This window comes from Leuciscus leuciscus (genome assembly GCF_965113295.1).
Source record: "Leuciscus leuciscus genome assembly, chromosome: 13".
NCBI lineage: Eukaryota > Metazoa > Chordata > Actinopteri > Cypriniformes > Leuciscidae > Leuciscus > Leuciscus leuciscus.
Window position 1 is genome coordinate 5,772,103 of NC_138737.1, and position 11,175 is coordinate 5,783,277.

At 38.0% G+C, this 11,175-nt stretch overlaps 1 protein-coding gene across 3 annotated transcripts in view; it reads left to right on the top strand.

Moving 5' to 3' along the window:
- Window positions 1–10,690, top strand: part of otud5a (OTU deubiquitinase 5a) — a 39,196-nt gene extending 28,506 nt beyond the window's left edge. For 2 of the 3 annotated variants that reach the window (XM_082189156.1, XM_082189157.1), the window contains exons 3-9: window positions 3,940–4,004; window positions 4,086–4,242; window positions 4,712–4,860; window positions 7,209–7,394; window positions 8,005–8,212; window positions 9,297–9,413; window positions 10,118–10,690. In XM_082189156.1, the coding sequence (XP_082045282.1) occupies window positions 3,940–4,004; window positions 4,086–4,242; window positions 4,712–4,860; window positions 7,209–7,394; window positions 8,005–8,212; window positions 9,297–9,413; window positions 10,118–10,239 (1,004 nt within the window). In that variant the 3' untranslated portion in view covers window positions 10,240–10,690. The remainder of the gene's footprint in view (window positions 1–3,939; window positions 4,005–4,085; window positions 4,243–4,711; window positions 4,861–7,208; window positions 7,395–8,004; window positions 8,213–9,296; window positions 9,414–10,117) is intronic. The other variant, XM_082189158.1, reaches the window with a different exon arrangement.
- The last annotated feature ends 485 nt before the right edge of the window (window positions 10,691–11,175 follow it).

Here is an 11,175-nt window from a genome sequence, read left to right on the forward strand (position 1 = left end):
GAGCCGCCATGAACAAACCTGATGATCACGTTCTCCAGCTTGATTTGAGATGCTCCAAAGAGCATCTGGAGCTTCAGTGGAAGACAATCTGACCTTCCACATGACCAGTCACATATTTGCTTACGTTAATACCTAGAAATAGTGCAGAATCTTGAGTATTTCTTTATTTTTCAAAATTGTTTTAAATGTGGTCTTATAATTTGAAGCCCACTGTATATGCATCAGGTTTGGGTTGTTGCTCTTGTTCATACTATGCAGTTTTTTTTATTCTCTATTTGCTTTTCGTAGCATCCATGTTGTTTACACATGACACACTTCCTGCTGCTGAAATACGTGAATGAAGCTCCAAAACTAACGTAGGGTGTGTAAAGTTCCCGGGAATCTTTGACAAATTCAGCTCATTGTGATGTCACTGTGGCCCTGCTCTTTGAGGATAAACCTTATCGATGACCGCCAGACCTCAAGGGCAGGTCTGAGCTCTCTCTCCTCTTCTCTGAGTTTAAGCTGGGCCTGCCCCTTTCTTAGAATCGAGACACTATCTGCGGCCTACATTAGTGGAAGTGAGCTTGTGGTTTTGTTTTTGCTTGGTGGACCTCTGCTCTTCTCTTTTCTCGTGAACTCTATCAGCGGCATCGGTCTTTCGTGGTAAACCTACCCAGTGTATTTCTCTTTTCTGCTTTATATATTCACTGTCGATCACTTCTCATCAAAGTGTCCACTGGCGGCAGAAAGGTCAACCACCAGCTTTCAGTGTTGGGAAACGTCCTATTGCAGGGTGATCGTTGCGGTGGGCTAGTCGCGTTTTCACTGCAGTTGAGACACAGTTATGTGAATGTAAACAGAAATGTCTGCCTGTTTTCTATGTTTGGTTGCGTGATCAGAAGAAACCGTATAAGTAATACAGAGATCACGAATTTCGTCTTCTGTACAGCATTTTTATTTTTATTTAATTTTTTTAGAAAGACAACATACATATATAATTTTTTTATTTTTTTTTAACTAAATTCTGATAAATCAAGCAAATGATAAGTTATTTGAGGTGCAGCTTGCATAAAATGGTTGGAAAATATCATGTAGGCTTATCACGTGTATCTTGGGATCAGAATATCTTATCATTTATATTATACTTTTATTAAGCAAGGATGCATTACATTGACAGTAAAGACATATATATATAATGTTTCACAAGATTTATATTTCTAATAAATGCTGTTCTTTTGAACTCTCTATACATCAAGAGTCCTAAAAAAAAGTATGCAAAAGTATTAAATATTAAACAGCAAAACTGTTTTCAACATTGATAATAATAAGAAATGTTTCTTGAGCAGCAAATCAGCATTTTATAATGATTTCTGAAGGATCATGTGACACTGAAGACTGGAGTAATGATGCTGAAAATTCAGCTTTGCCGTCACAGGAATAAATTATATTTTAAAACATTGTAATTGTGTTTCCCAATATGACAATTTTAACTGTATAGTATTTTCAATCGAATACAGCCTTTGAGAGCAGAAGAGATTTCTTTCAAAAACATTAAAAAAATCTTTTGAAAGGTAGTGTAAAGGTGTAAAGAACTTAGTATTGCCACCCAGAACATTCTTGGAAACACCCTAGAAACCACTCAGAACATCTTAATAAATACAAAAAAATTCTTAGTGTGAAAAACCCAATGATGCTTAGGTGTTTTAGGTTGTTTCTAGAGAATTGCTAGGTGGTTCATTATTGGACCAGGTCAAAAGAGCCTGTGAAAAGTAAGTTGGGCCACAAAAGTATTAACATGCCTCTCAACATGATGCCACATGACTTTTATCATTGTCCATAGCATAATTCAGGATCTATCACATAATACAGTTTGTCATCATTTACTCACCATCATGTCATTCCAAACCTGTAGAAGATATTTTAAGTGTCTCGAAATAATAGTTTTTTTGTCCTCAAAATAAAAGTCAGTGTGATCCAATGTTGTTTGGACACCAACGTTCTTCAAAATTTCATTTGTTCAACAGAAAAAAAGTCATACAGGTTTGTAACATCATAAGGGTGAGTAAATGATGACAACATTTTCATTTTTCCATAAACTATCCCTTTAAAGTTGGGAATTTTGGAAATCCATTAACCAAGTTTAAATGTTGAAAATGCAATTTAGGTCAACAAACATACTTAAGGAACTATTTTTCTTGAGTACTGTTCACTGTTTGTTCATGCAAAAGTTCCAGGCCCCACGTGGCAGCACCACTATAGTAAAGCTGTTTGTTATTCAAATTTGGGGCGAAATCAGGAAAAAAGCGAAGGCAGGTGTTGATCATCACACATGAGTCAGAATAATGCAAAGGAGCCGAGGGGAATCCCTGATTCTCCCCCGCAGCACCCACTGACGACAAGTCTGGTTATCCACTGCACTGTGCTGTAATGAATGGAAAGGGTAAGACATATGGAAATACCAACAACAGACCAAATGGGGAACCAAAAACAGACCGAATCTCCAGCTGCTGTTATCCAGTGTGTGAGCTAAAATCTTCCGAAAGACAGCTTCAAATGTTTTTAACAAATGAACTTGTGTCTTAAAGGCTCACTTCACCTATTTAGACAAGTAAAAGCATTCATTGATCTAAATGGAGATTTTTACTTGACAAAAGTTGGCTTCAGAACTAAATTGTAGTGTTGCATCAAACGCATTGACCTTTAAATTAACACACGTCCAGCTGTAAGCATTCATAAATGGAGGTTCCACTTTTCCCAAACAAACCTTGGGAGTGACATCTATATCTAGCTCATAAAAGCAACATGGACCTGCCAGAAACTGCAACTATTGTTCGTTTCGGGAACAGAACGACCAGTTCTTTCAGAGCAAATTAATATCCTAAGAAGCACAGAGCGTTCACACATTGCTGGATGTGCCAATTGCAGTAATGAACGGGTCCTTAATCAAACTTTATGAGAGCTTTTGCTGTAGGATATTCGTTTCTGCAACAAAGACTTCCTCTTCCTTAAACACGCTATTCCATTTTATCAGATATGGTTTACTGGGCCTCTTCTGAGAACTAAAAAAGTGCAAGTGTCTTAAAATAAAGCACCTGTATTGGTATATTGGTCTGAACTGTCATTTGAAGCTTGTTTTTTTTAAGCAAAGCGAATGCAACTTCCTTAGTCTGTTCAGAAGTGTCACAACAGAAGTAGGCCGATGCTGCGAAAGAGGAAATTGACTAAGAGATTCTGAGAATCTTTGCGGCAAGTGGTCATGTGACTAGCCGGAATGAGCTTTGAGGCTGAAGCTCATTTGCATATCGCTGCTTTTGCAAGGAAAAGGTGTCGGCCTCTGAGTGGAGCTCGTACGCCCGTTTGTTTACATCTGTTCCCTATTTGGGCCCCCAGTCTCGCTTTGAGTCACTCACTGGCACTTAAATGAGTATGATAAAGCCCGCCAAAAGTGGCGCTTGCAGAACGAGCCATGCAGCTTTTGCATGCATGCATGCATTACAGAATTTGCCTACAATCAAACCCCTCAAGGTTCCTCAGTAGTTGCTTGCTCCCTATAATTTTGTTAGGTGTTAAAAGAAAAACGATTTGGAAATGTCAAACAACCATAATAACTAACATGAACAGTATTTTGTTTTGCAACTCACCCTGTCCTCCTGTCTTGTATTTGTTGTGCAATTGTTATTTGTATGAGTTTAATCTAAAATTAAAGACAAAAAATGAAATGCATCGAAAACATTGTCTGGCATGCAAAAAATGTGTGCTAAAATGAGGTGTACTGTGTATTGCTACATAACATAATTCAGTTATAACTTTTTATTTTGCAGAGACACTACAATAAATGTAAGAAAATGTAAGAAAATGCAATAAAATATGAAATGCTCTTAACTGCTGTAAAATTATTGCATGCAGAGACCCTATTGTTAATTTGCACATAACCGTGGTATCATCCTCTTTATACAGCTGATCAGGTTTACGGAGACCAGGATATGCACGAAGTCGTCCGCAAACATTGCATGGATTACTTGGTATGTGATGTTCTTTCTTTGGGATCATCAGAGTGTACAAAACCTGATTATGTTATAATTTCTGTATGATTTTACTTGCAGATGAAAAATGCGGATTACTTTTCAAACTATGTGACAGAGGACTTCACTACATACATCAACAGAAAGAGGAAGAACAACTGTCACGGGAACCATATTGAGATGCAGGCTATGGCGGAGATGTACAATCGGCCAGTGGAAGTTTATCAATACGGCACAGGTCAGCACAGGGTCTAATTTGCATTATGGTGTCCATAAAATGTAATTTTGCACATTTAACTACACTGTAAAAGATTATATGATCAATAAGTTATGACACCATGTTTTTACATTGCTTTAACTCATCCCAAGTTTTGAAAAAAAAAATTTTTTTGTAAGTTATAAATTCAACTAATTTTTTAAAAACAGTTTAATGTAATTTAAGTTGAAATGACTTAAACATCCAAGTTGATTGTACTTAAAAATTTAAGGTAGCAACTTTTCTTTTTTACAGTGTCCACTATGCAAGTGCCCTTAGTGAATAGCGATGATGAATATGACAATTATTTTGTGGATGTATTGTAAGGAATTACATGTACACATGCAATATGTTTAACAGACACTGAAGTGACGCATTTTGCTCGTATAGTGATGCAGTTGTATATCTTGTTCTCGATGTTTCTAAATGTTATTTTGATGGCCTCTTTTAGAACCAATCAACACGTTCCATGGCATCCATCAAAATAATGACGAGCCAATCAGAGTTAGTTACCATCGGAACATTCACTACAACTCAGTTGTGAATCCCAATAAAGCCACGATTGGAGTTGGGCTTGGACTTCCTGCCTTCAAACCAGGGGTGGGTACCTGCAGCTGCCACTAAAGTCAACATGAAATGCCATTCGCAACCTATTTACTTCCATAATCTGATATGTTAATGAGTGAAGCAGGATATTCAATGAGAAATAATGTTGAGTGGGACAAGCATATATATTGGGGTTGGACAATTAAACTGAAACACCTAAAACACTTGGTTTTAAACCACTATAATTTATTAGTCTGGTGTAGGGCCTCCTTTTGCAGTGAAGTTAGTGCTTACTGTGAAGTTCTTCACAGTGGCCAGAGGGATTTTGAGCCATTTCTCTTCCAGAACAGTGGCCTGGTCACTATGTGATGCTGGTGGAGGAAAACGTTTTCTGACTCCCCTCCAAAACACCCCAAAATGGCTCAATAATATTCAGATCTGGTGACTGTGCAGGCCACGGGAGATGTTCAGCTTCACTTTCATGTTCATAATACCATTCTGTCACCAGTCCTGCTGTGTGTATTGGTGCATTTTCATGCTGATACACGGCACCAGCTTCAGGGTACAATGTTTGAAGCATTGGGTGCACATGGTCCTCCAGAATGGTTCGGTAGTCTTTGGCAGTGACGCCCATCAAGCACAGTCGGGAATGCCATGATATTGCAGCCCAAACCATCACCGATCCACCCCTGTGCTTTACTCTGGGCAGCAACAGTCCAGATGTTACGCCTCTCTGGGGCTTCTCCACACCACAACTGTGAAAAGACAAGTGAAAGTGGACTCATCAGAGAACAATACATGTTTCACATTGTCCACAACCCATGATTTCCTCTTCTGGCACCATTGAAATTGACGTTTAGCGAGTGACCAAAGGTTTAGCTATACCATAAATATTGACTGTGGAACTCTAATGTTATTTTATTTAAATGTCCAACTCATTTGAACTATATTACATAAGAGATTCACAGTACTTTTTGTAACGTAACATAAAGTAATCCGATAGCGAGGACATCTTTTTTTAAGTCTCATTAAGGTGAGAATAGCTGGTGATTGTGTATTTTCAGTGTGAGATATGCTAACTGCTGTGGTTGACCCCTCTGAGTTTGACACTGTGGTGTCACTATCGTCTATGTGTATTCCTTCACGTACACCTCCATCTGCCTGTGCAAGAACAGCCATTTTTCACATCATTATAATAATACATTTCTCGTAATATATTGTTTAATTAAACAGCTTGCAGAGGTGGACTGTATGTTCTACTCAGGAGTGTGTAACAAAGTCTTTGTGGGTTTGTGAATTGGGAAGTCCATCGTCTCGTCGGAGTGTTCCTCCAGTTCACTCATTCAGTTCTGTCAGCTGATCCACAGTCTGAATTTGGAGACAGTCGTCATCAAAGACAAAAAAAAGACAACAAAGTGTGACCTGCAGTGTCCCATTTTCCCTGACTGCTCTGGGTGGAGAGGGAAACATTCCACATGTCGGTGGTTTTCGGGGGAGACCCATTAACAGCACACTGTTTTGTTTACGTGCCACATGCCTTGTGATAATTTAAGCCGAGCAAAGAACAAAGACAGATCATACCTTCCTATCAAAAATATAGCTTGTGTGTGTGTGTGTGTGTGTACATGTTTTTCTATCCCGTGGGGACTTAAACCTGAATGCATACAGACTCTATCTATCTATCTATCTATCTATCTATCTATCTATCTATCTATCTATCTATCTATCTATCTATCTATCTATCTATCTATCTATCTATCTATCTATCTATCTATCTGTCTATCTGTCTATCTATCTGTCTGTCTGTCTGTCTGTCTGTCTGTCTATGTGTCTGTCTCTCTATCTATCTATCGGTCTATCTATCTATCTATCTATCTATCTATCTATCTATCTATCTATCTATCTATCTATCTATCTATCTATCTATCTATCTATCTGTCTATCTGTCTGTCTGTCTGTCTATGTGTCTGTCTGTCTGTCTGTCTATGTGTCTGTCTGTCTGTCTGTCTGTCTGTCCTTCCAATTTTGAACTCTTTTGACTTGCATTTGTATGAAAAGAGATAGACCGCAGAGTGATATAAGAGACAAAAATATTTGACTACTCAGTGCCATGACCGACCAATCAGAATCAAGTATTCTGGAGAGTTGTATAATGAAGTTCTTTAGGCTAAGTGTAGGTGGTTTACAGTTGTCATCAACTGTCATCAACCCTTTTTATGAGATGAGGATCATCATCAGTGTCCGTCTCTTAAAAAAAGATGTTTTGCCTAATTTGCATTTAAGCTTGTTTTTCCTCCTCCCACAAATCAGCTCCTGTTCAGGAGACATTTTTCACCTGTCACCCGAGGGGCAACACTGTGGCCTTTAACCGCTTCTCTGTGTCTCTCTCTGTCTCTATGCAGTTTGCAGACCAGTCACTCATGAAGAATGCAATTAAAACATCTGAGGAATCTTGGATTGAGCAACAGATGCTGGAGGACAAGAAGAGGGCCACGGATTGGGAAGCCACCAATGAGGCTATAGAAGAGCAAGTGGCGAGAGAATCGTACTTACAGTGGCTTCGAGACCAGGAGAAACAGGCGCGACAGGTGTGGGACCTGCCCGTATTAATACTAATCCTACGAACTACCTAACATCATGTCTCATTCAATCAGAACCTTTAGTTACATTCCTAATAGAATGACTGTCGGTAGGAATCAGGTATTTGACGTGTGATAATTACAAAAACCATTGGCGTCATAAACTAATCGCTGTCTTTAACGCTGATTGCACTGGAATTCCGCACACGTAAGCTGTGATAACTGCTTCATAGGTGAAGGTACACAAAGACTATCGGTTTCGCAAAGACGTGCAATCTATGTGGTTTGCGTTTTCACACTTAAACCAGCTGTGAACAAGACCCTTCTTCACAGAAACAATAGGCTTTCTTCTAAATCAGCTTTTGAACTGAGTGACACCGGTCAATCAGAGGGAAATCGTTGAAGATGTGCTTCTGAATTGAATATTGTCATATCATCTAAGCAAACAAAGATCAAATATTTTACGCAAACCTTACATAATCCTACTTTCCATAAATGTACTTAGTACGAATGTTTACTGTTTTGAATGACAAGCTATAAAGTCTTCACAATCACATACCGATTAGCCTGTTGACTTGTGATTTGTGAATAAACGTGTTTACTTTTGTAACTCCCTCAGCCACGTAAGGCCAGCGCTACGTGCAGCTCCGCCACGGCTGCGGCCTCCAGTGGTTTGGAAGAATGGAATGCCCGATCTCCACGGCAACGCAGCTCCGCCCCCTCTCCGGAGATTCCTGATCCTTCGCATTCGGACACACCCCCTAAGCCCCCCTCCCCGGCCGGAGCGGCCCTCGCACTATCCAAACCCCCGTCACCCTGTGCACCAGGTCTGTTATCAGTGTTTTGCAATAAGGACGGTGTCATTAAAACTAACAGTATGATGCATTTCCTTCAGCGAGCCAATTTATGGGGTAAATGGCACATGAGGTTCACGGATGATTAAACTGATTATAAGGGTGAATCTCTGGAAACCTTTCTAGAACATGTCTGGCTCGTATTTCACCTCAGAATCTGAAGGAATTCAATAAGAAATTATATTTTGCTCTAAGAAAGCCTGTTTGTAAAATTTTAATTCTCATTACCGTAATGTACACTAGCATTCCACAAGTTTGGGGTGGATCTTTTTATTTATTTATTTATTTATTTATTTATTTATTAAATGAAGTGCTCACCAAGACTGCATTTATTTGATAAAAAATGCAGTAATATATTGTGAAATATTATTACATTTTTCTATTTTAAAATATTTTAAAATGTAATTTATTCCTGTGATGCAAAGCTGAATTTTCAGTATCATTACTCCTGTCTTCAGTGTCACATGATCCTTCAGAAATCATTCTAATATGCTGATTTTCTGCTCAACAATCTTTGCATAGGACGTTCAAAAGAATAGCATTTATTTGAAATAGAAATCTTTAGTAAGATTATAAATGTCTTTCTTGTCACTTATGATCAATTTATTGCATCCTTGTTTAATAAAAGTATTAATTATTATTTTTTTAAACTTACTGACCCCAAATTGTTGCATATAAACCAAAAAATATTCAATATTTATGTAAAAAAACATTATCGCAATTATTGTGGTACTGTATAACAATAATGCAAATATAATGAGAATTATCATTAAGAATAATGGTAACTAAAGCATCCAGATGCATTATAGTAATTAAAATGTGCGGCTAAATTTGCTTAATTTTAATGAAAATAAGTTCACGATGCAAAAAAACAACAAAAAAAAAACCTTTTTTTTTTTATGCAAATTTATTTATTTTTGTAGGTTAAAATGTTACATGTCTTTTTGTGAAATTCACTCAAAACCACTTTGCAGGGGAAGCCACATAGATAGAAACTAAATCTCTATACTTTAGTCTTTCAAAATAAAGATTTCCTGCGTTCCGTCTCGCCGTTCAGGTCCCAGTAACCAGGCTTGCGTTGGACCAGACAGACCCAGCTCGTCCTCTCTGGTGTCTCTGTATCCAGCACTGGGCTATCGGGCCATTATGCAAGAGATGTCCCCTACTGCTTTTGGTGAGGAAGTGGAATCATGCTTGCCAATTCGTCTAGCTGTCCCGCCTGATTCAATATGAAAGAATCCTGGGCTCAGGAATGCCATGTTAATCACCGCGCTCGCTCGCCTTCCTCATGCGTCTCACACAGCTTGAATCTGTGATGTGATCCATGTGATTCAGCCTCGAAATGGACCCAGGACTCATGCAGAAAGCAGCGTGTACAGTTATTATGTGCCGTTAAATACACTTGATTGTAGTGGAGTATCGGCACACCCCAGCTACTGTTGACAGCGGCTTTGTTTCGGCTAAGAACTTAAGAAGGTGCAAATAGGGAGTGAATGTTTTTCACAAATTGAACTCTTGTAATGGATCAGTCTAAAAACTCTGGCTTCACCTACTCGTTCTATTTTGCACATTTGAGAATAATAGTAAAAGCATTAAAACAATAAAAGGCATTTTTATGAAGTTCCAATGTATGTTGGACACTTGTTGCCTGCTTTTCTTTCACTATAACGTCAAATTTATCTATCAAAAAATGTAATCATTTTATATTTGTAAAGAAATGCACATGTGTATTTGTGTTCAAAGCTAATTTCAAGCATTGGCTTTTGATAAGAAATTCAGTCATGTGTGTTAAATCTTTGGACTTGTAATGTGCATATAATATGTTTTTATCTATGTGACCAAACCGTGATTTGTTTTGTTGCTCTTGTTTTGCAATAGGACTAACAGACTGGGAAGACGATGAGATATTGGCGTCCGTCTTGGCCGTGTCACAACAGGAATACCTCGATAGCATGAAGAAAAACGCCATGCATAGAGAACCTTCTCCAGATAGCAGTTGATAAAGGAGGGTGAAGGCACAATCTGCAACCGAAGCAGGAGGCAGATACATGGGGATCAAACCAATCACATTCTCTCCATCATCATGCAGTTCACACTGTCCTTCCTTTCCTTCACCCATCCATTCATCCATCCATCAGTTCATCACTGGCCTCAGCCATCCAGCAGTAATGGCCCATTGTTGTGATACTCGCCTAACCACTCCTTTTCTTTCTTACGCCATCATCATCATCATCATCATTGGACTTCTTTAGGTGCATGTGAAAATAAACATGACTGATATCATTATTGAATACATGGGGAAATAAAAAGTTATTGAAAAAAAAAAGTCATACTTTATCCTCTTAATAATTGATTAATATAATCTTGTTTTATTTTCTTGTTTGAGATGAAAATGCTCTTTTTTTTTTCTTTTTTTCTTGGAATAAAAAAAGAACTTTCTGAAGAAATGTACTTCTTTGTTTGGCGTCCTTTTTGTGACATCACTAACAACATTTGATCGTTTTTGGACACACTTGACTGAATTTGTTTCTCATTAACTTAATTACCTGAAGCACCTTGCAAAACTAATTGCAACATTTAACTTTTTGATCTAACCCACACCAGTTGGAACAAATGGTGAAGAAGCCAACAAGTGTCCATCATAAGTGTGAACTATTTCCATTCTGTTTAAAACAGCACAACATTTACAATATTACATTCATGTGTTGAGTTCACAGGGTTCATGTGTCACAGTTATGATAGACTACATCACTAAAATGTTTAGATTTTTTTTGTCTTAGATTCATGTGATTTTGTCGTTTTTGATGACTACTACCAGTCTCAAATGTAGAAAATAGTTTTATTAAAGAATGAGGTTTGTGAATATTTGACTGGTAGTGTATGTGGAAGGATCTTTGATGCATGCAACTTTAATGCATTGCTGAAATCTACCAGTC